At 33.5% G+C, this 26,433-nt stretch overlaps 2 protein-coding genes across 6 annotated transcripts in view; both read left to right on the top strand.

Moving 5' to 3' along the window:
- LOC132704034 (Ca(2+)/calmodulin-responsive adenylate cyclase-like) overlaps positions 1-26,433 on the top strand; it is a 108,712-nt gene that overhangs the window by 15,141 nt on the left and 67,138 nt on the right. The window lies entirely within an intron of this gene.
- LOC132703188 (protein GVQW3-like) lies at positions 21,471-22,121 on the top strand. Its single transcript, XM_060672315.1, has one exon. The coding sequence runs from the start codon at positions 21,471-21,473 to the stop codon at positions 22,119-22,121; it is 651 nt and encodes a 216-aa protein (XP_060528298.1).

The raw sequence follows: 26,433 nt of genomic DNA on the forward strand, positions 1-26,433 counted from the left end.
CTTTAATATTTTCTTTGCATTGGGATTAAGATAATGATGAATACAAATTCCCTTGGGAGAAGAGAGAGGCAGGCAGAGGCAAAATTTAAATTGACGCCGTTTGCTCCTAATCAGTTTCTCTCATATTACAGGCCTGCGATTCTCAATATACCACATGTTTTAATTCTCCGTCTCATAAACATTATTTTTAGATCTGTTCCGTGCGTCATAGTCAGACAGGGAGCTGTCAAGCGCATTGGCTCCGATGTTTTGGAAAATACTCTTTTCCGTTCTTTATTGGTTCACGTGCCAATTTCGGTGTGGATAATTTGTTTGTGATTAGCAATCCTCGGCGATTGACACATTACACTACGAGTAAATTAATGTAATGCTAGGGTTGTGTCGACCTATTTTCCTGGAATGCGAGGGTAAATGGTATCCCAGTGACGTGTTTCTTTTTGTTGAACTTTGCAAAGTATGTTAATACTAACAATAATAATAATAATAATAAAAACCTGTCTTTATTGATAATCAAAATATTACAATATAAGTAATGATACAAGAGTGGTGACATACGCAAATTGCGCCCTTCCATGTAACCACAAGAACAACTGCACCAACACCATAATTGTCAACAAAATACTCGCCCGTATATGCATCGTAAATACAAGAAATAGACGCACCTCATAAACTCATACGCTTTTGCTAGGTACTGGCGGGCCTAATAAACAATATTAACGCTTTTTTGCAGATCTTTATTGTGGCGAGGGACGTTATAGCATAAGATATTTCATTAAATAATTTTACTGCGTTATAGCTAAAAGACCTCTGGAAAGCTATCGAAATCTGTCTAGGAACGCAATATCTTAAACAATGACGGGTGTCTCGATTATGAATATCATTTCCTCTGCAAAATTTATCAAACAAGTACGACGGGGTCTTATTGGAGTTTAGTAAGAACACAAAAGTGGTCCTCTAGCTTGAGCCAACCCGAATCAGAGAGGCACCGTGAAATATGGTCATACTTTCTGAGATTGTAACCAAAACGAATACAAGCATTCTGAAGTCGTTGGAATCTCTCCTTATCTCGATTGAGTATAGCTGGCCAATAGACGATACTGCCATAAGCGACATGGGATGAAACTAACATATCACAAAGTTTAAGTTAGACTGAGAAAATATTTGTGAATATACAATGTTCTCAAGGATTTTTGTAACACCCAGCCAACATGCTTAGAAAATCGCAAGTCACTTATCATTTAGCGTAATCTTAAAAGCATTTTTTACAATCCATTCCATTTTATTTATTTTATTATTATTTTGTTAGTATTCGATAATGTGCGCCGCAGATACCTCCGAAATTATTTTTCGATCTAAATTTATTTTAGTACCTGCATTTAAAGCTTCACTAGCAACAAAAAAATTAATATAAATGAGTATCATCGGCGTATTGATGAGATTTACAAAATTTAAGAAGAAAAGTGTAGAAGTCAGCTGTATAAACTGAGAACAGAATAGGTCCTAAAATACTCTGGGGAACACCCCTCTCCAAAGCAATGGCATCTGAATGACTATTTCTTATAACTACCCTTTGGTACCTCTGACCAAAAAAATTTTAAAAAATGAAAGAGATTTAAATGATCCAAGGTGTCGAACGCTTTGCTATAGTCCAAGAGTATGAGACAAGAGAATTTGGAATCCGGTGCTGTCAATAAATCATCATTAACATGAAGCAAGGCAGAAGTAGTGCTGTGAAAAGGTTGAAAGTTTGAAGATTGAGTGTCTAGGAGGATTGTGTTATTGCATAGGAACTGACAAAGTTTTTTAGCTACAATTTTTTCAATAGTCTTTGAGATGGTTGGCAACAAACTGATTGGTCTAAAATCGTTAATGCCACTTGAACACTCTTTCCTTGGAACGGGTATAACTTAAACAGACACTTGTTAATAAGGAAAGTGATATGATCGACTAAATACGGAGTAGTCAAAATAATCATTTTTATATCGATATTGTCTGAGCCATGAGCTATTAACTATTATTAACTTCCTCAGGGTAAAGTTTAGCAAAACGGAATGAAATGGGACCAAATTATTTAGGATTGTTTAGGATCAGCCTTAAATGTACTTGCCAAATGTGCCCTTTTTTCGGCTCTCACACAGGAGTTCACAAAATTTCGTAATTCACTATACTCGTTTAAAGCAATATCTGACTTAACGCGCTTGTATGTTAAACGTGACCTAATTTTAAATTTTATTAAAAGTTTAAGGTTTTCTGAAAGCCAAGGGGCTAAGAGTCTCTTAATTCTGTTTTTAGTAAATAATTCATATTATTCGTAAAAAAGCCAACTTTTATATCATTAAAAGAGTATAAAAGATCCCAGTTAATTGCTCTAAGACTAATAAACAATTCATTATCAAATGCCGAAAAATCTCTAAAAGGGTTGGATGTCGGTCTTTCTACAGCTTGAGATTACAAGAAACAATACAGTGATCTGAGATATCATATTCATATTCAATATTGCCACATATATCATTAATTGTAAGTTAATTAAATTGATGTTTTGCCTCATTGTGTTGACGATTTTGCATTCATTTTTAATCCCACTTGCATGATTGTCGCCTACCTATCCAAAAATTTATGAATTATTTTTAGACCTAACGTGGGTTTTCTAAAATTACGACAAAACTTTTCCGACCGTATCGCAACTAAGAGTTTTACATTCTCAAACAAACGCAAATAAATCTTCCAGAAGCAAAAAATAATGAGTCCTATTTCCGTGGGCAATTTATCCCCCAGCTGTTCCCCTTGATATATTTCATTAAACAACGCTTTTTCATTAACAATATCAACGACAAAAAATAAGAGCAAAAAGAGCCCATTAATCTAACTGGTTTCACTTTTAACCTTAACATTCGCTGCGGAGCGTCTGCCATACACGTTCAGATTTGCCCGGAGGGTCTTTGCGTGTCCGTCTCAAAATTCGCCGTTTTTAATTTTGCATTTCTGCAAACTGGAAAGGAGTAAATTCTTTGAAAGGCGTATTGTTTCTGTCGCATTTTTCATATTCTGAGTTTAAAATGTCTGAAATGCGGCTAAATTTGCTCGTGTATGTTACAAACAAAGAATACCTTCGCAACAATTTTAAGGTCACATGCTTGATTAATATATCGAACTGGCGAATCAATATAAATTTATGAATGAATCTAATTGATCGGTTTGATGTGTTACGTCAATATCTAGCAAATCAGTTTAATGATTTTCAAATTTTTAATTTACTTCTTATAGCGAACATTTAAGTATAACTGGTTTAGTATTTGGATTGTGATATTTTTAGTGTTTAGAAAGAAATGACAGAATATTATGTCTTCCTCCACAAGAAAGAGGAACATTTTTCTTTAAAAAACTCTCTACGATAATGGTTAAGTCAATTTTTTTGCTTGGTTTGAATTTGATATGGGTTAATGTTCCAGAAATATAAATAAACTTCAATAAATTGTTTTAAAAATTTATATCTATATAACTCTGATAACTAAGCAGTTTTTGACCTATATATGAACATTTTTTAGTAATTTCAAAAGTATTATAAATATAAATCTCGAAAAAGAATTGCATATTTTGAATATACTAATTGATCTCTGGGTCGTACATATGAATAAAAAATGTATGTGCTTAGTGTATACCAAAACATAATTTGCAAGGGAATTACCAAATTTTATGATATTTACCTTAGACTGACGTTGTTATTAATCCAGTGCCAAATAGTTGCCAAGTATGAAATTTTTGAATTATTACGATTATGATTGCTTAATAAAATATTAAAATATTCACTTTCCGTTGACGGTTGCCAAGAAACAAGCAGAGTTTATAGTTTTTTAATATACTTAAATAAGAACAAACGTTCAGATTTTCACATAAATATATTTAAATGACAGCTGTCATTTAAATATATTTATGTGAAAATCTGAACAACGTTTGTTCTTATTTAACTATTTTAAATGGATTTTCATCAAGTAAAAGCCACTTCAGTACAATTTTATAATTTTTTTCTTACTTATATGCATTTGCAACTAAGCTCGCATTTAAGTCAAAAAACAATGATTTGTTAGCATTGAACGTTGTCAAAAATGTCCACTTCAAAAGTATCGACCTTATATACAAGGACTCCCTTTAATTATGTTTTATACCAAGACTGCTTTTAACAACATTCTCACGTAGGCATGCATATTCATTTGACTAACGGATCGTGTCTAAATAAGACTAGTTTATGTCATCATCTATAATAACAACAATCATGGAACTGCATAATATAAAATAATTAAAATTAACTAGACATTTCGTACTACGTTGCTGATTTGCATGGACATTGTTGCAACTGCAAAATTTAAAATTGAAAATTATTGTCGGCATCACAATTATAGTTGAAACAGTACCGCTGGCGAACGGGGTTACTTGAGCATCATTTTGCATAAATATTCAACACATAGATCATTATTAATGCAGCGGGTGGAGTGTATTTTAATCCTGGATATTGTTTGCGGCATGCGAAGAGAACACCTACAAACAGGAAATCGCTTAATCAAAAAGCAACGAAGACGGATAAGAAATTTCATTCCGTTTTTGGCAAGGCGATTGACTGTCAGGGTGTCGAACTGGGTGAACAAAAACATAGTGCGTGCTGGATGCCACTTGCTATTACCAGAAGTATTTTCGCCAATATAAACATACTCTATATATATATTTATTTCGATCTTAAAAAGAGAGACTGGTATCGTATGTTTTCAAATTAGAGGTTGTTCCTCCATAATAAAAGCCTAAAAACAAAAATAACGCGAAGTAATCCAGGTGTAAACAATAAGATCGGCAATCAGCTGATTACATTTTATCCCCAAATTATAAGGTATGACGTCACCCGACTTGGCGCGATTTGGAAATTGTTTTTAAATGCTTTCGTAACACGCGAAACATTAAAGATATTTTACCAAGTTATTTTAACTTTAAGAAATAATTCCGGAGGGTTCCTTTTTTTAGACCTAATTAATGCGAGAAAAAATGAATATTGGTCAGTAACGCCTGATGATCTGTAATTCCTTTCAAGGAGGTTTCTCCAAGTCAATTGCCAACAACCAACAACAATTTAACAACCAATGACGACATTCAAGGGGTTAGCAAAATTCAGCACAGCAGTTTTTCTAATCAACAAAATGCGTATATACAACAGTAATACTCATTAAAACAAATATGTATTAATCACGAAAAATAGTGTTTTTTTCCTAAAAAAATGAAACCTTTATTTGTTGGTGAAGACTTTTAATTTTCTTCATGACTATTTTGTCTCATAGCGTTTTTATAATCTCGTCATCATCAAATCCGTTACCCCACTCCACTGTTCAGTCTAGTAAAATTAATATCTTGTTGAAATTATGCGCGGTTTCGAATGTTTACGGTAAAAATTGAATTGGAACCTATTCATGAAATTGGACAACTTCGCAGAAAATGACAGTTTTCGCTCACGATTTAAAAAGTTGCTTTCAAGCAGAATTTTCGGGGAACGAAAATAATTTGTTACTTTTTATAAAACTTCTGTATTCCTCCTGCCTCGGTTTTTGTCGAGTCGAACTTGCTAACGTTTCGCTAATCATCCTGTTGGCTTCTTCAGTGCTTAACTAAAACTGGCTCGTATTTTACTCTGTACCTGCATATATATATAGTTTTAGGATGACGGAGCTAAATGAGGGGCATAAACATCGTCTCGGATGAGTGATTCCCATATTGGTGACAAGTAAAGGCCTGAGAAGATCAACATCTTCGATCCATGAAAGACCAAATTCCATTTGAAATGACCGGACGAAAAATATGAACTAGGCTCAAAGAACCTGAAAGAGCCTTTAGACTAAGACAAATAAACTCATCAGCAGTTCATAGAATTTATTCTAAAATTCTTGCATGTAATCAATTCTTCTACCAATGAGAAATCCTAAAGTCTATAGAAATCCATAAGCAACCTAACAATCTTAACCGCGACTGAGGTCTTTACCTGTCACCAATATTGAAATCAATCATCCGAGACATTGTTTATGCCCCTTATTTAGCTCTGCCCCCCTCAAACAATATATAAGCAGGTACAGAGTAAAATGCGAAGTATTTTCAGTTAAGCTCTGAAGAACCCAACAGGATGACTGGCGAAACGTTAGCAAGTTCGACTTGAAGATCGACGCAGATGATTGGCGTAATCATGTGTGGATGCCAACGCGATGAACGAAGACTCATATTTAGAGTTACTGAATTGTATGTCATCATTAATTAGAAGAGAGGATACGGATATGTGTAACATATAGGGTTGTCGAATTGACCGGTCAAACATTTTTATGTCAATTTAATATTAAATAAATAATTTTGAAAATACCATGAAATTTATATTTATTTATATTGTGCGTTACGGCGCCGTCGCGTCGTAAGGATTATTCCCCGAATCGCTCAATATCGTATTTGCATATTCCTTGAAGAGGGTTATAGGTAAATTGGGCATCACAAACGCATAATAATTTACTAAAATATACATATTATTATTAAACAATGATGGATAACACTCTACAGTGGCAAGATGTTATTTAAAACAATTTTTGACTAATCAATTAAAAAGTGGTCAGCTGACAATGGTCAATCGACCAGTCCCAACATTAGCAATGTATCTGAGTAATAAAAAACATCTTATTTTTGTTTTATATACGGAAAGACACGACTTCATACTCAATTCTAACATTCAAAACATTTGTCAAAATGTGGTTTAAAAATAGTTTTCAGAACTAACAACACAATAGGAAAATATTTAAAAAACAATAAATCGAAGAAATGTCCAAAATCCCAAAAATCAGGTGTCTACAGGTTGAAATGTGGATCTTGTCCTAAAATTTATATTGGACAAACAGGTAGATCCTTCAAGAAACGCATTAACGAACATATAAGAGCGTTTAAAAGCAATAGTCTAGATTCTAATTATGCTACACACTTAAACACAGAAAAACACATTTTTGACGACAATTTTGATATATTACACATAGCCACAAAAAGTAGAAAATTAAATTTATTGGAAGCCATGGAGATTAACAAAATGAGACATTCAAATGTATTGCTTAACGTTCAATTAGATTTAAATACCACTCCTTTATTGAACTTAAATTCTTCCAACAACATTAATTAAGGTTTTATGGTCATTTTTCGGTATATATAGTAGCAGGTAGTTTGTAAATATTACATTTGATAAAGACACGGTGTTGTCGAAACAATTGTCATGTCATAATATATAATTTCGTGAAAATCTGAACTTTTAGTTCTTATTTATTTTCACGATGGTATTGCCGCAGTTAAATGTTTTAAACTGCGGTTCAATAAAATTTTTGTTGTGTACACAGACGATACCATTTTTCCAAATGTTGTAGGAAGCAAGGAAGACGATTCTTCCACTGCGTCAGTTGTCAATTGAAAAAAACATCTCTAATAAAGCATGGGTTTTCTGAAAAAAAAAAAACGGGTTTAATTTTTATCGAATTTATGCGCGGCTGTTTCCATTGTATATGCGTAGTTTCCACACGAAGTAAAAAAAGTAAACAAATAGAAAAAATAATTTAGCCATTCTTAAAATGCAAATATGGAGACACTTGTGGGTACCCTTGGCTTCGCGTTGATTATTTATCCGACCAGTTTGGTTATATGTTTCGCTGACGGGTAAATAAATATTTTCCTTCGTTTCAGTTAGTCATAATTCGAAGAAGGCGATCCGTGATATACAGAGGCGTGTGATATACGCGCGGATTGATATTCATGGCGGCGGCGGAACACTATACAATATTTATAGTATATTATGCAACAAGTCTGGTAAACGCCGTTTTAGTCACGAATTCGTTATTGCACGAGCAGAGCGCAGGGTAGCAATGTTTTCAATATGCAACACTAGTAAATTATTTATACTTTACCATCCACAAATGAAAATGAAATGAAAATATGTCTTCATGCTGATAAAGGTTATACTAAGTTAATCGAATCAGCATAAAACATCATATATCATATATTGAACATCGGTACTTAATGCTATTTTATTAAATCTTGGATATGTTTTCGTTGAATACATATAAACTGGCGTTGCAAAGTTAATGCATATTTGGAAAAAAACTTCGAAAATTATTTTTAAATTATAGACGTCAACTTCTATTTCTCAACAGATTCCGAAATTCTTCGGAATCTGTTGATTTGTTGACACCCATTATACATTTTCATCAATAAAAGTTTCTTTTTTTACAAAATATGCGTTGATTTTGTCGCGCAGTATAGTTTATATTTTTAAATTTTAAACTGTACCGTAGTTTTTAACTTAAATGCAAAGAAAGAAAGTGAAATTGCTAAATAACAAATGTTTGCCAAAAGAACAGACTCGCAATCTTCCTCCAACAATCCACAACCACCTGTCGGACTATAAGGCCGTAAGGAATATCTCTTGGGAATGCTTTAAAGAAACAAACGTTAATTTGGCATCGTCGTAGAAATGAATGTTTACCAATCATGCGAAACCCGAGTACGACTGTTATAAATGAAAACACTCAAAAATGTCCATGGTCGCATACATCACTGATGGGTTAACTATTTAAAATTTAAAAGAATTTTGAATGAACATTCCAAGGATAACAAAACCATATAGATGTTTGTTTGAAATCATTGTTGAAGGATGTAAGCAAAGAGTTGTTAAAATGACCAGTATTTGTTTGGACTTCCAGTGCCTTTATTTTAAATTATTAATTTATGTATAATGTATAACGATTGGATATATATTCCAATTGAAACTTTGAGATATAGTTTAAAATAAAGACAATGAATGGTGAAATAAGTAGTGTTAAAACCATATAGAATTATTTACTCCCAAAAAAATGGCAACTATGGTCTCCAATTCGAAGGTCTTTTCAAAATTGTTTATTGAGAATTTGAGCATAACCAGGTTAAAACACAAAATATCTTTTCAAAACATATATGTTTTTTTATTAAATTATAAAATAATGTTGTGAGCAACATTATTTTATAATTGAAACAAAAAAACAAATAAACAAAATGAAAATAATTTCTGTACATAATGGTTTCTGATAGAATAGCATTTTTTAATAAAGTGCAATTCTACCTAATATGTCCAATAAGGACAGGGGTTAGTTGGTCAGATCAAATGAGTCTGCACCATGTTGCACATTTAGAACAAACAACTTTATGGTTATGGAATTGAAATTTTGTTTTCGTACACCAGAGTGTAGATGAATTAGTCTTAAATTATATCCTCCTTAATCACCTCGATGATTATCGTATTAGTGAACGAAGCTTTTAGGGATTGGTTTAGCACAGACAACCCGCAAACAACTACGCTGCAATATGCTGGCTCCAAATATCGCAACGTGTTTGTTGTTTACCTAATAGAACGGCTTATCGCCAATGTTTTATTTACACAGCATCATTTTAAATCCCTATTTCCGAGAAGGTTTGTGACACCTTTCGATCTGCCAAGGTGCGCATAAAAATATCAATTACGACAAAATGTCAAGGCTTTAGACTTACACGAATCCCGTTTGTAATACAATTAAAATCTCCGCTATAGCGATTAATCAATGTACGTACTAATTCGTTATGATTTTATCGACGATGTGTTTCGTTGGTATAAGGCGATAAACTTTATCTGTTTTGTGTCAAACAGATAATAATACTTGTAATGGTTCATAAAGTATCTATATATTAAGCCGCAATAGAAATTAAAATAATTATTGTTTCAGCGCGGAAAAATATTTGTTCTAATTTCTGGAATGTACGTCGACTGTTTGCAATCGCAATATTAAATTTCCCTTATCGTAGAACGCCCTAGAATCTCTTAAAGATTTTATGTTGTAGCGCACAAAAAATTGAGTCAACCCCGGGAGGTAAAAGGAAAGGCTTTAAATTATCCTAACACAGGGAATTTAATTACCCAACCTGGAATTTTTCGTCATTTTTGTCCTTTCTAATTTTATTTGACCCCTTTTTCTGCCAATTAACTTTATCCCTTAACCAAGCGATGAATAAATATTTTTTTGTTGGTATTTTGTTGAATGTTTCCTAAAAAACACCGTATGCCAAAAAATATCATTCCCAATAATTTTCCAAAGCATTTTCTCATTCGCATTTTGCTTTAGCTAGTTTTTGTTTTATCGAAAAATAAATGCGTTAAAAAAATAGACACAAAAATTTCAACAAACGAGCCATGGTACTGAAGAGCCAGTTTCATTTTTAGTAACCCAAAATTTAAGTAGAAACGTTATGGAAATGTTCAAAATTTCGTGAATGAACAAGCGGTTCAAATACAAAACATAAATGATGTGTTCAGTGCGGTAATCTGTTTTTGTAAATGCTTCCCACAACACTCTCCTTTAGTACTATTAAAACGGCCGATATTTCTAAAAATAGTTTGATTTTATGGGCGAAATGTTAACAATTTATTTTAGGAAACGATATTCAAAATAGACTAAAATATTAACGGCATGTGAACTTGTGGAAATTATTGCATTTCTCACGGTAAATTATCGGTTTACCTGGACACATTTGGCACAGTTTTGATAAATTCTCGAATGCGTTTAATACGAGGAATATTTAATGCTCATGTCATTTGTTGATGCTTCGACGGTCTGGCAAACGGTCACATAAACACGTAAACTGTTTTCATTTTCATTACAGTCCTTATAGATGTGGCACGTGTATGTTCCCAAATTTAATCTAAGTATAAAAGCACTAATTTTTATTATTTATTCATGTAAATATGAAAAATATGATATGGTTAATAATGATTTTTGTTTCAGGTTAGTTTCAGACAAACCAATTTGACCACAACTAGTCTTTATCGGTGGATGGAATTCTGAAGATTTCATGTATGTTATCAATAATCATTTATTTATAAAAATTTTGGAAACATTAAAAAAAATGTATTCTAATTCAAGTTCAAAATATCATATTAATAAATTTTCGAATGCGGATGTGCGTGCAGACCGCGTACTCGGTCATTTATTAGCGTCATAGCCTTTATGCGTGTAGGCGACCTCTTGACTTATGAGACAATTCGTTGAATAATAACTCTATGAATTAATATGCTTGCTGAAAACAACGCGGCGTTATTGAGCGGACCAAAACAGATCACTGACATTGTGAAATCAGAAATGATTATGACGCTTGTAGTGCGACTCTACGTTGTCTTAGATCAATCATATTTCATCAATCGTATTTCATGACTATACCGCTTTGTTTTTGTCCACACCGTCTACAAAGGCAGACAGGGTTAGCTAAACTTGGTGAGCGTATAGATCAGTGTTGTGCAAACTTAGATTTTTATTAAAAAATAAAAAATTATTGAATTAAAAAAAACATGTTTCTTTTATAATAATTGATTTTTTTAAAATTTCATAAAAATATGTATTTCCCGTTTTTTTTTGTAGCATTACGAAAGATTTTAATTTTGGATCTGTGTTTTTCCCGATATATGAATTGTCGTTGTCGAATATGTCTCGCGTATTTAGTTGGTGGTGTGTCAAAGGAGTGGAACTAGTGGAAAATAGGGCATTGGCTGGAAGAAAATAAAATAGCAAATGGCAGTCTTACATTAAAACAACAGATCCAAATAAATCTGGGTGCAGAGCGATTTGTAAAATCCGCAAAAAAGAAATTCAAGGGATAGTTCAAAGACTTAGCACACCATAATATTTGTAATAATACGCGACAAGAAATGAATACAGGTAGGTAAATAATGTTTTAATTATTACTTATTTCATTTTTATTTAACTTTCCATGGCGTCAAAGGTTTTCAAACGAATTAAGACTTTTATTATTTAATGTCATGTCCTCTTTGTCTTTTCTTGCCAAAATTCGAATTTATGCATATTTTATTTATGTTAATATTTATAATTTTTACATGCATACTTGTTTTTTATTTTTTCAATTCATAAAAAAAGTGCTTCATATTCATGTCATATAATTTGTTTATCTAGGAAATAATGCACACAAAGTTAACCGTATAAATTGAATGAAATTCAATGAACTCTTTACTAATTTTTTATTTGCAATGGTATAAATTTATAAATTTTTTTGTTTAATGTTTTTATTTTCTTTTTAGGCACTCGAACGTCGCTTAACAGTTCTGTCGCCTCCAGTTCCACGACACTCACGACAGATTTGTCGAATCTTTGGGAATCTTCTATAATATATCTTCGAGAATGTTGTAGACCTTTACCAAAAATGCAAAAAATTCAGGATCGATATTAGCAGGCACTTACGTTATATCACGCCGATATGTTGAACCCTGAAAAGCAAAAATATGAGATAATAGCTGAAGACATCACAAAAAGATGAGCCAGAAATTGCGAAACAGCTACTGATAATAAAACAGTTCCTGTGTGCAACTGCTTCCTCAGATATAAGCAACAGAATGGGTATAGAAAAACGGGGAAAATTACTTCTTTCGTTTAAACTATACAACCAAAATGCCAAAGCATATTATTTGTCTTGTTTTTTAGAGAGTGTTTTACTTTTTATTTGTGATAATATTTTAACGTTGTGGTTTTTGTAACAAAAAAATGGGAGTTTCATTTGAATCATGACTTTAATTGTGATTTAAATCATTTGATTAAAATCAGCCCTGGTATGGATACATTCCTTATTAAGACATTTTGTTAATAGACCTGTGGTTTAAATTTAATTCTAACGTAGAATTTTCAAGAATTTGCAAAAATGGATATTTTACTTGGGCAACTTTATCCTAGTTCGAATGAATTCATAATTATTATGAAATACTACCGATATAATGAGTTGCGAGCTATAATTCGCTGGTAATGATACAAAAAAACAAAAACATTTAGAGTTCGGATCCATAAATTATACTCCAAATTTCTATTCTATTCTATTCCCACACCAAGTTTGAGCAACTTTCCGGTACACATTCTATATACTAAGTCAATAATTCCTCCGAAGAGAACTATCTACAAAAATTATAAAAAATATGTATCTACGTTTTTAATAAGTCAACTCAGAATTTTTATTTTCATGGTCAGTGGTTTAACAAAATAAATGCTCTCAGGACACTGAGTGCATCGATTTTTTTCATAAGAAAAGAAGATATTCCTCGAACCCCGTCGTGTCAGCCGCGATTATTGATAACGTTATTGACAAGTGTGTGAATACTGTATCACAGATTAAATCGCATATCTCGGTGGCTTATATTTATCTTATCCATGATCAACTGGAAATTTTTAATGACAGAAACCATCTTTATAGGCAGGGTTCTTCTATATATAGAGTGGTAAATGATTTGCCTTGGTATTTTGCAAAACGGTTCTCGAATAAGACCCCTTCTAACATCATCGCATCATGCGACAACACATTCTATCGTAATTGAGGCTTGAAAATATATGTAACCCATTTTTATTTTCATGGCTAGACTGTTTGACTGCCAACCTTTCATTTCGTCTATTTACTGGTGTCCAAGAAAATGGATAGAAAATTTTAATTTGGATAGTGAAAAATTCGTCCGATTTTCTTTACTTGATTGTTATACATTGGAATGTAAAAGACTCGGGATCATTAATTATGAAATATAAAATAATTTTTTTAATCTCTGACAGTCCCTTTGAAAACTTCTTTTATTCCAGTAAAAGATTACCATACATAATCAACTGAGACAAAGAAGTTTAAAAAGTACTACGAGTGTATTTCAAAATGATAGAACCTTTAGAGCCGAACGAGTTTTATTACCTTCCTTGCCATTAAAAATGGAGTCTAAAACGCCAAACGCATTTCTCGAAGTATCTTTTGTTTAAAGATTACCCTAAAATAGTACGTTAATCGGGAAGTTGACACTCTGATCATATTAAAAATTGTCGATCCTGTCAAGCTTTGGTGAGTTCTACTAAAGGAGGTAGATCTGTGCTCCCGTGAATTATCATTATTTCGCATAATGAAAAAGGAGGTGGGGGGGCTTTACGGCAATCTACACTACTTCTAACTTCGTAGAGCTTACGCTTAAAGTCTTTTGAGCGTATCGGCCACTGCACATTGATTAAAGAAATCTGTACTGGGTTTTAGTTGGCCATTTTTTAATTTCTTTACATGTTACTTGCATGATACATTGTTCTGCATTGGTCCTTATGAAGATTCAAGGACCTGCTCTGTAATTTTTACGAATGAAGATTCAAGGACCTGCGCTGTAATTTTTACGACTGCTTCGAGCAGAACAATCTTAACCTTAACATTTGAAAATGTAATGTATGTTCGGAAATGTTGAAACTTTCGTATTTTTTATGTTATGTTAAATAATTCTACTTTTTCTAGCTCTGTTGAAACTCTTGGAATTGTTTATTCGGAACTGCTGAACATTTTCTAGTGTTGCTGCTTTTAAGTCGGTGTAGTATTGGTTGGTTAGGTCTAATTTGAAATATGCTTCTATAGCCTGGCCATCAATTTACCTAACCTATATTTGACATCTGGAGTATATTCCAAGACGATTTGTGAAGTTTCTTGTTTTTAGACTAGATGGTGTCTACTCAGTCTACCCAGTCTACAGTGGTCTTCTTCTTTTTCTTTACAATTTCCATAACGTTAGACACGTCGCCCATTGCCGACTTCAGTCGAGGATTATTTCGGTCTGACACCGGCACATACGTCATGGCTTGATGACAAACAATTATTCTCTAGTTCCAACTTGAACTTTGACCGATTCAAAAAAGAAGCCACAACTTGCCTCCACCACGGACTATCGGGGCCCATCCGGCTTCCGACCGGCGTGAATGGCCAAAAAAAGCACTAGACACAGTATTATTACAACTTAAATCTAACTGATAACAAGAATTTTTAACTGATTGCAGCGGCTTCTGTGAGGAGCTGACTAGAAACAATTTGCCATGTGCAATTCTTCCCACAGAATCAGGTTTGATATTCTAGCTTTAGATCATAGGCGATACACGGCCTTCCTAATACTTTTACACAGATTTTTTCTTCGGATTTCGAGGGCTAATGCAGAACACGCGCTAACAGTTTATATATTATAGGGGCTATTATTTGTTCCTCTTTTCTTGTTGTCTTGTGTATATCGCGGTTCAGCTGATACTGTATTATATCTTTGTATTAAATAGCTTTTATTATTTATTGCCCTGTATATTGTAATACCGTTGGATAGTAATATTCAGTATTGTTATAATTATTCCCTGAAGGAACTAGACTGCGACACTTAATGACGTTATATTCAAGAGTGACCCAACATTACACACAACACACACGACATCACAGTCAAAGCGTTCTCTTAAAAACATATACAAGTAAAATGATCCATGTATTAATTTGTTTAAAAAAAAAGGGTTGAGGGTTTTTAAATATTTTTTAAAATGAATTTTTAGTATTTAGTGCTACCACAAAGCTTCAAGTCACTATGATACATTTTGTCGTTGACGTTGATTTTGTTGGTAATTTTCCTTGTGCAGTAAAAATACATATAAACTATACCGTCAATTAACAATTCTATAACATTTCCGTTTTGTAATGGCATACCCGAGGGAAAATTCTTCTTTTTTGTTTTGCGTTTTTCCCCGTTTATGTTCACCGCGAGGCATTAATCCAAACGGCAAAAAAACGTACTTCCATTTTGAGAATTAAAATTTCCGAGATGAGCTTAAACATGGTTACGGGCAACCCCGGTCCGGTTAATTATTTGCGATGCTTTTAGTAAAACATACAAAGGAAGGGTCGAATCATTTCGAACTCTTGATTGGGTTTATGTTGGCGCTTAAAATTAGCGGTGCCGTTACCCTGATGTGGTCCCAAATTAAAATTTTCAAATAGCGTCAGGTTAAGATTATAAATATTAGATTTTCCCTACGCATTTATGCGACCCGGGACTCAACGACGACTTGAGCGAAGGAGCAAGCAGCGGATTATTAACACTTTTGATAGCCAATATTTTCACTTTACATTGTCAACAAATGAAGCACGTTTTCTTGAAGCGTAGTCTTTAATTAATCAAAGTGGGCAATTTGCGAACTGTCACAGGGTATACACCGCAACATTATAGGATTTCGGAAAAGGTTAAAGATATATACGGAGTCTCCGGATGGAATATTCAAGAGGACAAGTGTATTAAAAAAAAAGTTTTTTTTAGTGAAATTGTGTTAAATTTTTGTTTTTTGTAGCATTATGTGGTAGTTAGGTATGGTGGGATTGAAACTCAAAAAGTTTTAGTTTTAGTCTTTGTAAAATCATGGCAAAGCACATCTACAATTTTTGCTGGTCAATTATTTTAAAGCTGTCTCAAAAGTTGGTCTTCTAATGATAATTTATATTTATTAAAAAATATTTTCGTTCTTTATATTAAAAGAGATATTTTTCCGATATGATTTTTTTAGTTTCTCATCAAAAATATTTGCCGGTATCCATTGTTGAGGAAGGTTTTAGTAAGCGAGTGTCTAAAAAAATTATAATTCTGTTGCATACTATCCCTGTTCTACTCCCCATTCCAAAATACCTAATTGAGCACCGATCAAGTGTGCGGAAAGTGTCATTTTAAGAAGTCACCTTTGTTAGGTTAGGTCTCAGTAAGTTCTGGTCAGGTATTTTAACGTTTGTCGGTTGTGATGGTCACATCACACGTCACTCCAATAGCCTTGGACAACAGTGGACAACAGTGGCAAGTGTGGGATTGCTTTCGGCTTCATGGCTATCGGAAGGTTGTGGTGAAGTGTATTTTGTGATGGAACGGAGAGGTAAGGTATTTTAATTCTGGGTTCACTGAATCGGGTTGAGATAGTTTTATGGCTCTCTGAAGAAGAGAGTTGATAACCGATGATTTTTGGACCGGATAGTGACGTGACAATGCATTAAGGTATCGGTCTGTGTGGGTAGGTTTTTTGTAAACACAATGACTCATTGTTAGGTCTGATTTTCTATTGATAAGAATATCTAAGAATGGGAGGTTGTTATTGGTTTCTAATTCAGTGGTAGAACGTATGTTAGGGTGTATAGAGTTTAAATGATAAAGAAGATCTACTAGGGATTCTTGGCCTTGAGGCCCAATAACAAAAATATTATCGGCGTAGCATTTCCATAATTTTCGTTTTAGATTAAAGATGTCGAAAGCTTTCTTCTCGAAGGCTTAAATAAATATATTCGCGATCACTGGTGATAATGAAGAACCCATAGCTGTTCCCGACGAGTGTTCAAAAATTTGACCGTTATAAGAGAAGTATGTTCCAGTAATTCAGCTTGCGGAATATAATCACGAAACCGGACATAAAATTTTGTTCTATAAAAACTAAAATTCTTGCATGTAATTAGTTCTTCTACCAGCAAAAAAATCCGAGAGTGTGTAGAAATCTATAAGCCACCTAACAATCGTAACCGCGACCCAGGTCTTTACCTATCAATAGATCAAATCAATCAAATCAATCATCAATATGGGAATCAGTCATCTGAGACGCCCCTCATTTATACCCGCCCCCTCACACAAAATATAAGGAGGTACAGAGTAAAATGCGAGCCAGTTTCAGCCAAGCTCTGAAGAAGCCAACAGGATGATTGGCGAAACGTCAGCAAATTCGAGTCAACAAAAACCGACGCAGGGGGAATCCGATAGTTTTATAAAAAGTATTACAGTAGCCTGTGGAAGTTTCTTCGAAAAATTAAATTGGCGTTTATTAAATTTGTATCATAAACTATTTTCTACGATCGTCATGAAAAATATTACGATTTAATGAGTGGCACGGTGAATGCAGAACGTTGTATTGTAGAAATGACAAAACGTCAAAATAATTCAGTGTTTATTATTATATATCGACCGATAGCTCGAGAATCCGTCGTGATTAAAGTACCGAAAGCGCTCGAATGGATTTTCGGCACTGAATTTGACATTTTAAATGAACAGCTTGCGCAGCTCATAATTGAGTATTTTAAAATAAGGAGAAGAAAATAGTTTTATTCGAAGCTTCGAAATAAGCATTACAAATGTAACGAATTTGATAAATATCTTTCGCCTGATACCGCTTAATAAATATTTGTTTGTTGCGGTATGGATTCATGGATATATACTCGAATGTTAACGAATTTCCCCATCAGTAAAACAACTCAACAAATTATCTCGATTAAGCGACTCCGCTCTATTAATCCGATTTCATATCGTTTCAAAGGATTGTGACATTTCTACATTTGACTACTAAACGTAATAAACTGAAAGAAAAGCCGCTGCATAAATGAAGCGGAATAGTTAATTAACATTTCAGATGGTTACGATTTAATTAGATCTGTTACTCAAGAAGTCGCAATTTTCGACACGAACGCCGTTAAGCTGATTTAATGAGAAGATAAATTTTGTGGATGCGATTACGCGGATTTTCTAAGTTAATTAACTTAACTTCGGCGCCGTGAAATCGCCCGACAAAAAAAAATTTCGTTTGCTTCATCTTTTTCGTCTAATTCCGACCTATTGCCAAATTTATTTTTGGTTCTAGTAGCCGTGTTGGATTTTTTTAGTTTTTAAATTCCGAAATATTGAAGAAAAGCCTTTATATCTACCTTACTAGGTTATTTTGAATATTTGGCCGAAGGTGTAGGCAAATATATACCGGTTAGCTGCACAACTAGGTCCTCCTTTCTTCTATGGATTTTTGAATATTTAAGATTTCGGCTTAGTGTAAATGTATTCAATCCAGATTCCGGAAGCATTTTGGTACAATATACGTACTGGTTAAAGTTCTAGATGATATCATTCAAGCTGCGGATAGTGACAAAACATCTCTCGTTTTGCTAGACTAGCAAAGCATTCGATACCCTTGGTCATACAATACTTTGCACCAAATTTAATTATTACGGTTTATCAAACGCTTGTTGATGATAAACCTAAGGTTAGCTGCAAGAGCATTTTGGGTTAGTTATTGATGTGGTCTTCTAGGTATACCCAAATTAACGAAAAGCTGTAGCAAGGATGCTCCAGGGATAGTAAATGAAAGTCTAGAATATATTAGTCAACATTCTTCGTAAAATAATAAGTTTACAATAACCCATGCCACTATCTCATAATAGGGAATAGAATTTCATTAATTTTAAGAGTAAAATCTCCAAAATAGTTCGAAATGTGAAAATGTCCCTAAATTTTTTTTAATGATGTTCGGTCCAGTTAAAATGTGAGGTTATTTATCCCCTAATCTAAGTACTTTGGGCTGGCCTAATATGCAGGACATACTGAAATTGCAACTAAGTTTTTCTTTGTACAAATTGCTTCAGCGTGATCCTCCGCAATATCTTGTACAAAACGGCTCTCCTTGAGCGCTTTATATAATATTCAATTTTGAGATACAGAATTAGTGATTTGCCGTAAAATTCCATTTGTCATTTAAATTCTAAGTTTAAAAATTATCTATTATATAAATACATCTTAACAAACTTAAATTAAATTGATATAAAAAACATATTTGTTTATTATTTGTCTTATGTATAATAACTTTGTTATAAGTATGGATATGTAACGTATGCTCGGTTAAGAAAATAGATATGGTGCCCGTGACTGAGTTGAAAATGAAGGTCGTTTTTATTCTATTCTATTAAATCTATCTAGGTTTTCTGAAAACAACAATAAACAGCTATGTTCTCTGGAATCACTTTTATACCCTCTTGATTTTAAAACACATTGACTTGCTCTATGAGGACGAACCCTTTATTAAATTTATAATAAATAATAAATTATTAAATAATGGGTTGTGGACCATGTCCTTACAAATATTTTTGCTATTGACGTTCCAAGTTTTGATAGTATATTGTGGAACAATTTTCAATGAAGACTCACGACTTTAGATCGGATTCGACAATGCATTCGGCATTTCATATGCCTAGAACTCGAGAAACGGAATACCGATGATTTAAAATAATTGTTACTAAACGAGAGCAACCATCATTGCTTGACTAGAAGCAAATTCGCTATGAGCCCGCATTACGAGAGTCGACTGGAATATTCGACATCCATCACGAGAAGGTGCTGCGATCTAAAAAAGCGATACAAGGCTCTATAGAGGTCAGTTCGGTATTGCAAAAGAGCGAAAATGCGTTATATATAAACATTGAATATTAGTGGGCGTGAGTGAGTAGTAAGTAATGTGTAGTTATAGCTCTCCCTAGACTTTTATGAAAATTTTTTGGACATTTTTTTTAAAGCGTATCAATACACTGCTTGCGGTTTATTAGTTAAAATTGATTATTTCAACTCTATTGTGCTGAAAAAGGAATATTATTTTGTAAGTTATAACAGCGTTTCTCCTAATTATTCGAAACAGTTTCTCTCTGCCTGTGTTTCTCTGTATCACTGAAAGGATCATTTTAAAATGATATGCCAACGAGAGAAGTTTTCTGCCGTTAAACTGCAAAAGACAAAAGCAACTAAAAGAAAATGGCCTCGACGCTTATACACAAACCAACTTCCCTCGGGGCCTTTTCGATGCAGCAAGTTGCTAATTTAAATTAAAATTTCCTTCGACATCGCTGTTTGTTTTTAATTAGTCTAAAAAAAATTAAGGTCGGCCTTAAAACGTATATCTTTATAGATACGTGTTGCGTAGATAACTGTTTCCTCTGAAATGATAAATTCAACAATAAAGCTATTTTTAGGCGCTGACATTGTCGAGCGGAAAATATGCTATCTTTAAATAGCAAATATAAATATTATCTTGTTTTAGCTGACTTTCCTTTCATTTTAGCGCACCCGATCGACATGGCATGTGTCAGATAAAGCAATAATTCTCGTAAATTACTCGGTTTTCATTTACGCCGATCGAACGTTCATTTGGCTTAGATTTATAAAACACCATCGATGTTTGTATGTCCTGTTAATGAACTAAATGGATCTCGCGATTAAACAAATGAAATAATAAACATTTTCACTTATGGATTACGCTGCTACAGTTTGACATTTTTTTTCATGGAGCTTCTACCACAAAATACATAATATATTATACTTTAAAACAAGGTTTCAGCATACATTGAAATAAATCTTGGTCCTTAACTATTTATAGTTTATGGGAATCAAGTCTATTACATAAATAGAGAAACATAGATTAATAAAGTAGATTTGATAATAATGTGCGACATAAAATCAGCTATCGATACCAAAAAACTGAAAGCTAGCCAGCGCTGCCATTATTGCATCTAGCATTACGAGGTGTGTTCAAAAAGTATCGCGAATTTTGAATTGTCGCGGGTTACGTATATTCGAGTTTCGAAATTTTTGTGGCGTTATGTTGGTACTCATGTCTCTCATTTATGCCGACAAGCTCGGCCATTTTGAATGTTCTTTTAATTGTTGACAGCTGCTTTGCTTGCGCGTGTTTTGGATCGTCTTCGATTTTTACCTATTCAAAAAAATGGATCAAAGAACCTGTATCAAATTTTGTGTGAAAAACGAAATTAAGTGCGCGGATGCATTCCGAATGTTGACTGTGGCATACGGAGAAGCTACCTTGGACCGAAGCAACGTTTATCGGTGGTACAAAATGTTCTCAGAAGACCGAGAAGATGTGAACGACAAAGAGCGTGCCGGACGCCCGAGCACCTCAACAACAGGCGAAAAAATTAATGAAGTGGAGAAAATGGTATTGGCCAATCGTCGAATCGCCGTTAGAGAAGTTGCTCAGGACCTAAACATATCGATTGGCTCGTGCCATTCGATTTTTATCAATGATTTGGGCATGAGACGGGTCGCCGCGAAATTCGTACCAAAATTGCTCAATTGTGACCAAAAACAGCATCGCATGAACATTGCTAATGAGATGTTAAACTCTGTCCGCGACGACCCAAATTTGCTCCAGAGGGTCGTAACTGGTGACGAATCGAGGGTTTATGGTTATGACGTGGAAACCAAAGCTCAATCATCTCAATGGAAGCTGCCGCACGAACCAAGACCGAAAAAAGCGCGCCAAGTTCGGTCGAATTTGAAAGTTTTGCTGACAGTTTTCTTCGATTGCAGGGGCGTGGTGCATCATGAGTTCTTGCCACAGGGAAGAACGGTCAATAAGGAATATTACCTGCAAGTTATGCGCAATTTGCGCGAAGCAATCCGCCAGAAACCCCCGGATTTGTAGAAGAACAAAAATTGGCTTTTGCACCACGATAACGCCCCTGCTCACACATCGTTGCTTGTGCGCGACTTTTCGGCCAAAAACAACACACTAATGATGCCGCAGCCACCGTATTCCCCAGATCTGGCCCCCTGTGACTTTTTCTTGTTCCCTAAACTGAAGAGGCCCATGAAAGGACAACGTTACGCTTCTCTCGACGAGATAAAGACGGCATCGAAGGAGGAGCTGAAGAAGATAAAAAAAATAATTTTTTGAAATGCTTCGAAGATTGGAAAAATCGTTGGCACAAGTGTATAATATCTCATGGGGATTACTTTGAAGGGGACAAAATAGATATTCATGAATAAATAAATAAATTTTGAAAAAACAAAAGTCGCGATACTTTTTGAACACACCTCGTATACGATCAATCAATCGTTTTCAATTTATTTCTAATCCATCGACAATGTATAGCATTGGCTTACCCAGTGGAAAACTACAATGTGTTAAATCCATTCAATTATCGTATTTAAAAATAATTAAAATTACATCGATTTGTTAAATTATGAATACTAATGGTATATTTGGGTTCAACTTTCATTATTTTATTTCGCGTATACTTTTTAGTACATAGAGAATTATATAATTATTTTTATCCTGAATTTTATTTAAAAAAAGACCTTAAACTATATTATTATTTGATGAAGATTGGTTAATTATATTATTGTTCTTCTAGCTTGCCCTCTTGTTTCCAAATAAATACTGTCGTATTTTATCGCCCTCTCTAGTTTTTTGTGGAAAATAGTGTTTTTTTTTGCGAAAACACAATATTTTCTGGGTTTCATAATTTATTATATTTCTCTTATTAAAAAAAAAAAAATAGCGAAGCAAATATCTTTTTCCCAAATTCGACTAAGCACGAAACAACTATTTCGCGTTTTCAGGATGTTTGTTTCTCGTTTGGGTTTCATGGTGTTTTAGCGTGTCTGGTTCAACCCAAGTTCATTCATATAATGACGCCCGACTAGGTGAGGTCACGGTCAGATCCATATCGAAACTCTAAAAATAATCGGGATTAATGTCGATTCGGCAAATGCTAACTTTTGCAATTTAGGATAATTGCATCCGAGTTGCACGTAGACCGGTCTATAAATTCGATCAGATATTATGCAAAACTCCCATTTAAAACACGATAGGGTTATTTGCTCTATTGAACTGGACCAATTCATTTGCTATAGTATGGGATTATATACGGCGCCAAATGAATTTACTGAAATTTAAAAAAATTCGTTAGTAAATTAATCGTTTTTGTTGCTCGAGTAAGCATCACCACTTTGGATTCACCCCTGATAACGATGAAGAATTGGCATAAATATTATTCATACTAAATAACTTTGCAGGTTTCTTGTTTTTTAATTTTGAAAAATGTCTTTATTTTTCTAATTTGTTCATTTATACTGTTGCAGATTTAAAATCTGGAGTTATTGAAAACCAAACGAAATATTTCACTTTAGCAATTAATGCGACAAGTCTACATTGTAAACCTTGACCTACTAACAAAACTAACCAAAACTTTCCCATTTTCTAGCTATGCACTTTATAACGGACTCTGCTTATAAAAGCACGGACTAGAAACACAAAATAAACTAATATTCGAAATCTTTGCCTAATGTCTAACGGAATCAAGATGCATAGAACATATACTAAAGTATTATTTATTGTTAAAGACTCTTTTAGGGACAATATATTTGAACCTGGCTTACATTGCTCCAATGTGTTATTAAGTTTTTTAATGCCAGGATAGCTGAATTACAGAATAACATCCTCGGCATTTTTTGCAAGAGGGGTTTTTCAAAACAATTACAAGTCTTGCCGCCCAATTTGCTTATCTATTTATGTTAAACATACATTTCGCATTTACATTCGCGTTGCATTTATGTTGTTATTTTAATCAATTTACTTTAAATGTGTTTTTTCTTTACAATCAATAAGTATTGTTACCCGCGGAAGTATGCTGATTTTATGGAGGATTTTCGCGTTTGCTTTCGATAGAACGCACTGTGCATGGTATCCATTCCACCGTAAAATTCCTAAAATTTTACGCGGGATTAGAAAAAGCACACCTATTTATTTTTCTGTAGTCATTCTCTGTTAATTTTTTATTTCAACAGAATATCTTTCCATTTTGTAAAATAATTAAGAATTTCTTATAACGATTGGATTTAAATACGTAATATTATTTTTATTTGGTTAGCCGCTCAAATGTAACAAATATCGCGTAAGTGGCTTCTGTTCTAAACAGTTTTCACAAACTTTAAAAAAAATCTGAAAAAGTCTATTGGGGACCGGGGGCAAAGTATTGAACACCTCTCCATTATCCACATGTTCCACTTCATTCGTTTTTATAACAAAAAATCGCAACTCGCGTCGTGAGGAATCAATAATGCCAACTTAGTTGGACAAAGCGAATCGGAAAATGCAGAAAAGTTAATGGAGCAAATTTTTCTAACGGGATTAGTGCGGTTTGTGGCACTTCTTTTGGTTCGGAAATTAAAACCGTTATAAAACTTCAGTTAAAGCGCAGTTTTCTGCCATCGCAGGATTAATATCGTTTAGCGAATCTAAAAGTATTTACTGACGGAGGAAAATATAAACCACTTAAACCCTTCTATGGAATAATTTTTACATTAAGGTTGATTTTTGTAATAAAAACTTATATACATTCTTGGAATTTTTCCATTTCTCTTCGACAGAGGCAACACACTTACGTGCGTTTTTTTATTAAAATTAAATTTTATGACATGACAATTGTTTCGACAACACCGTGTCTTTATCACATGTAATATTTACAAACTACCTGCTACTATATATACCGAAAAATGACCACAAAACCTTAATTAATGTTGTTGTGAGAATTTATTGAACTTAAATTCTGGCAACAACATTAATTAAGGTTTTATGGTCATTTTTCGGTATATATAGTAGCAGGTAGTTTGTAAATATTACATATGATAAAGACACGGTGTTGTCGAAACAATTGTCATCTCATAATATTTAATTTCGTGAAAATCTGAACTTTTAGTTCTAATTTATTTTGAAAATAGAATTAGCTCATGAATTCCACGATCGGAACAAACTAGAAGGAAGTAAAAAATGTTCACTTTGTTCAGAATGCTTCTAATCACGTGATCTGATAATTGGCAAATGTCAAACCGAATCATAGTGAACTCTATCGGTCAAAATAGTTTTTTTTTTCGGTTAGGTTTATATTATATCCCAATTTTTCTACCTGTTTAGTTTTTTTGGGAGTAAATCGTTGTTAAAGGCTGCTGGCCATATAAATAAGATATTACTATTTTATTATTTGTATAGTATGATAAAATGATATTTATGCATTTAATTTAAAAATAAAAATCATGTTTACCATTTCTTACGTATTGATTTAGTGGTCACAAAAAATTAAGATACTTAAAATACATAGAAACACAAAGAACTGCTCAATTATTTTGAATACATCAATTTGTATCCTCTTTTTTGGAAGGTTTTTTAAGAAACTAGATTATTGTACAAATGTATTAATAGAAAATACTGTTTGATCACCAAATAATAATGTCAGGTTATCAAACAACGAAAATAACCCATTGTTTCATCTACATAAATGAGCTTGAGAGAGATCACAACCCGCAGTACTAATTGTGAGTTCACTACGGAATCATAACACGTTGTGATCAAAAGATCCTTTTTAAAATAAACCATTTGGGTGTTACCAAATTCCGCCTTTTCTATTGCGGGATGTGAAAATACAATGAAGAATAAATAACTTTTCTAGGAAACGTTTACGTAATTGTTGCATAATATCTATAAACGCGAGTAAAATCAAAATTGATTGATTACTGGTCGATTGTCGAACAAGGCTTATAGGAACTTAATTAAATTTCTGGAAGCAATAAAAGTTCCCAATTGCGAATAGCAAATAAAGAAGACTACGGTTTCGCAATCATGTAAGCCTTGCTCAAGCAATGCCATGTCGCACAAGTATTGCGTTCTCCACGAAAATATTGATAAGTTGCTATCAATCTAAGTAAAAGTGTTTTGGTATTAATCCACTTGAATTTTATTAGAACGGATATCTAGCCCTTGTCCAGAACATTTGGAAATCGTTAAGGCTGAAACAAAGTGCTACATTTACAACACTGTAGTGAGTTATCGTCATGTGAATTTAATTATCCCGTATAAAGGAAACGGCTTTGATAACGGGGAGCTCGTACGATTTTATCGCTACGTCTACGGAAATGTTGCCATTTATTCTATAAAACTCCACTCAAAAATAAAAATG

This window comes from Cylas formicarius, unplaced genomic scaffold, assembly GCF_029955315.1.
Source record: "Cylas formicarius isolate icCylForm1 unplaced genomic scaffold, icCylForm1.1 PGA_scaffold_6__28_contigs__length_40554024, whole genome shotgun sequence".
NCBI classification, from domain to species: domain Eukaryota; kingdom Metazoa; phylum Arthropoda; class Insecta; order Coleoptera; family Brentidae; genus Cylas; species Cylas formicarius.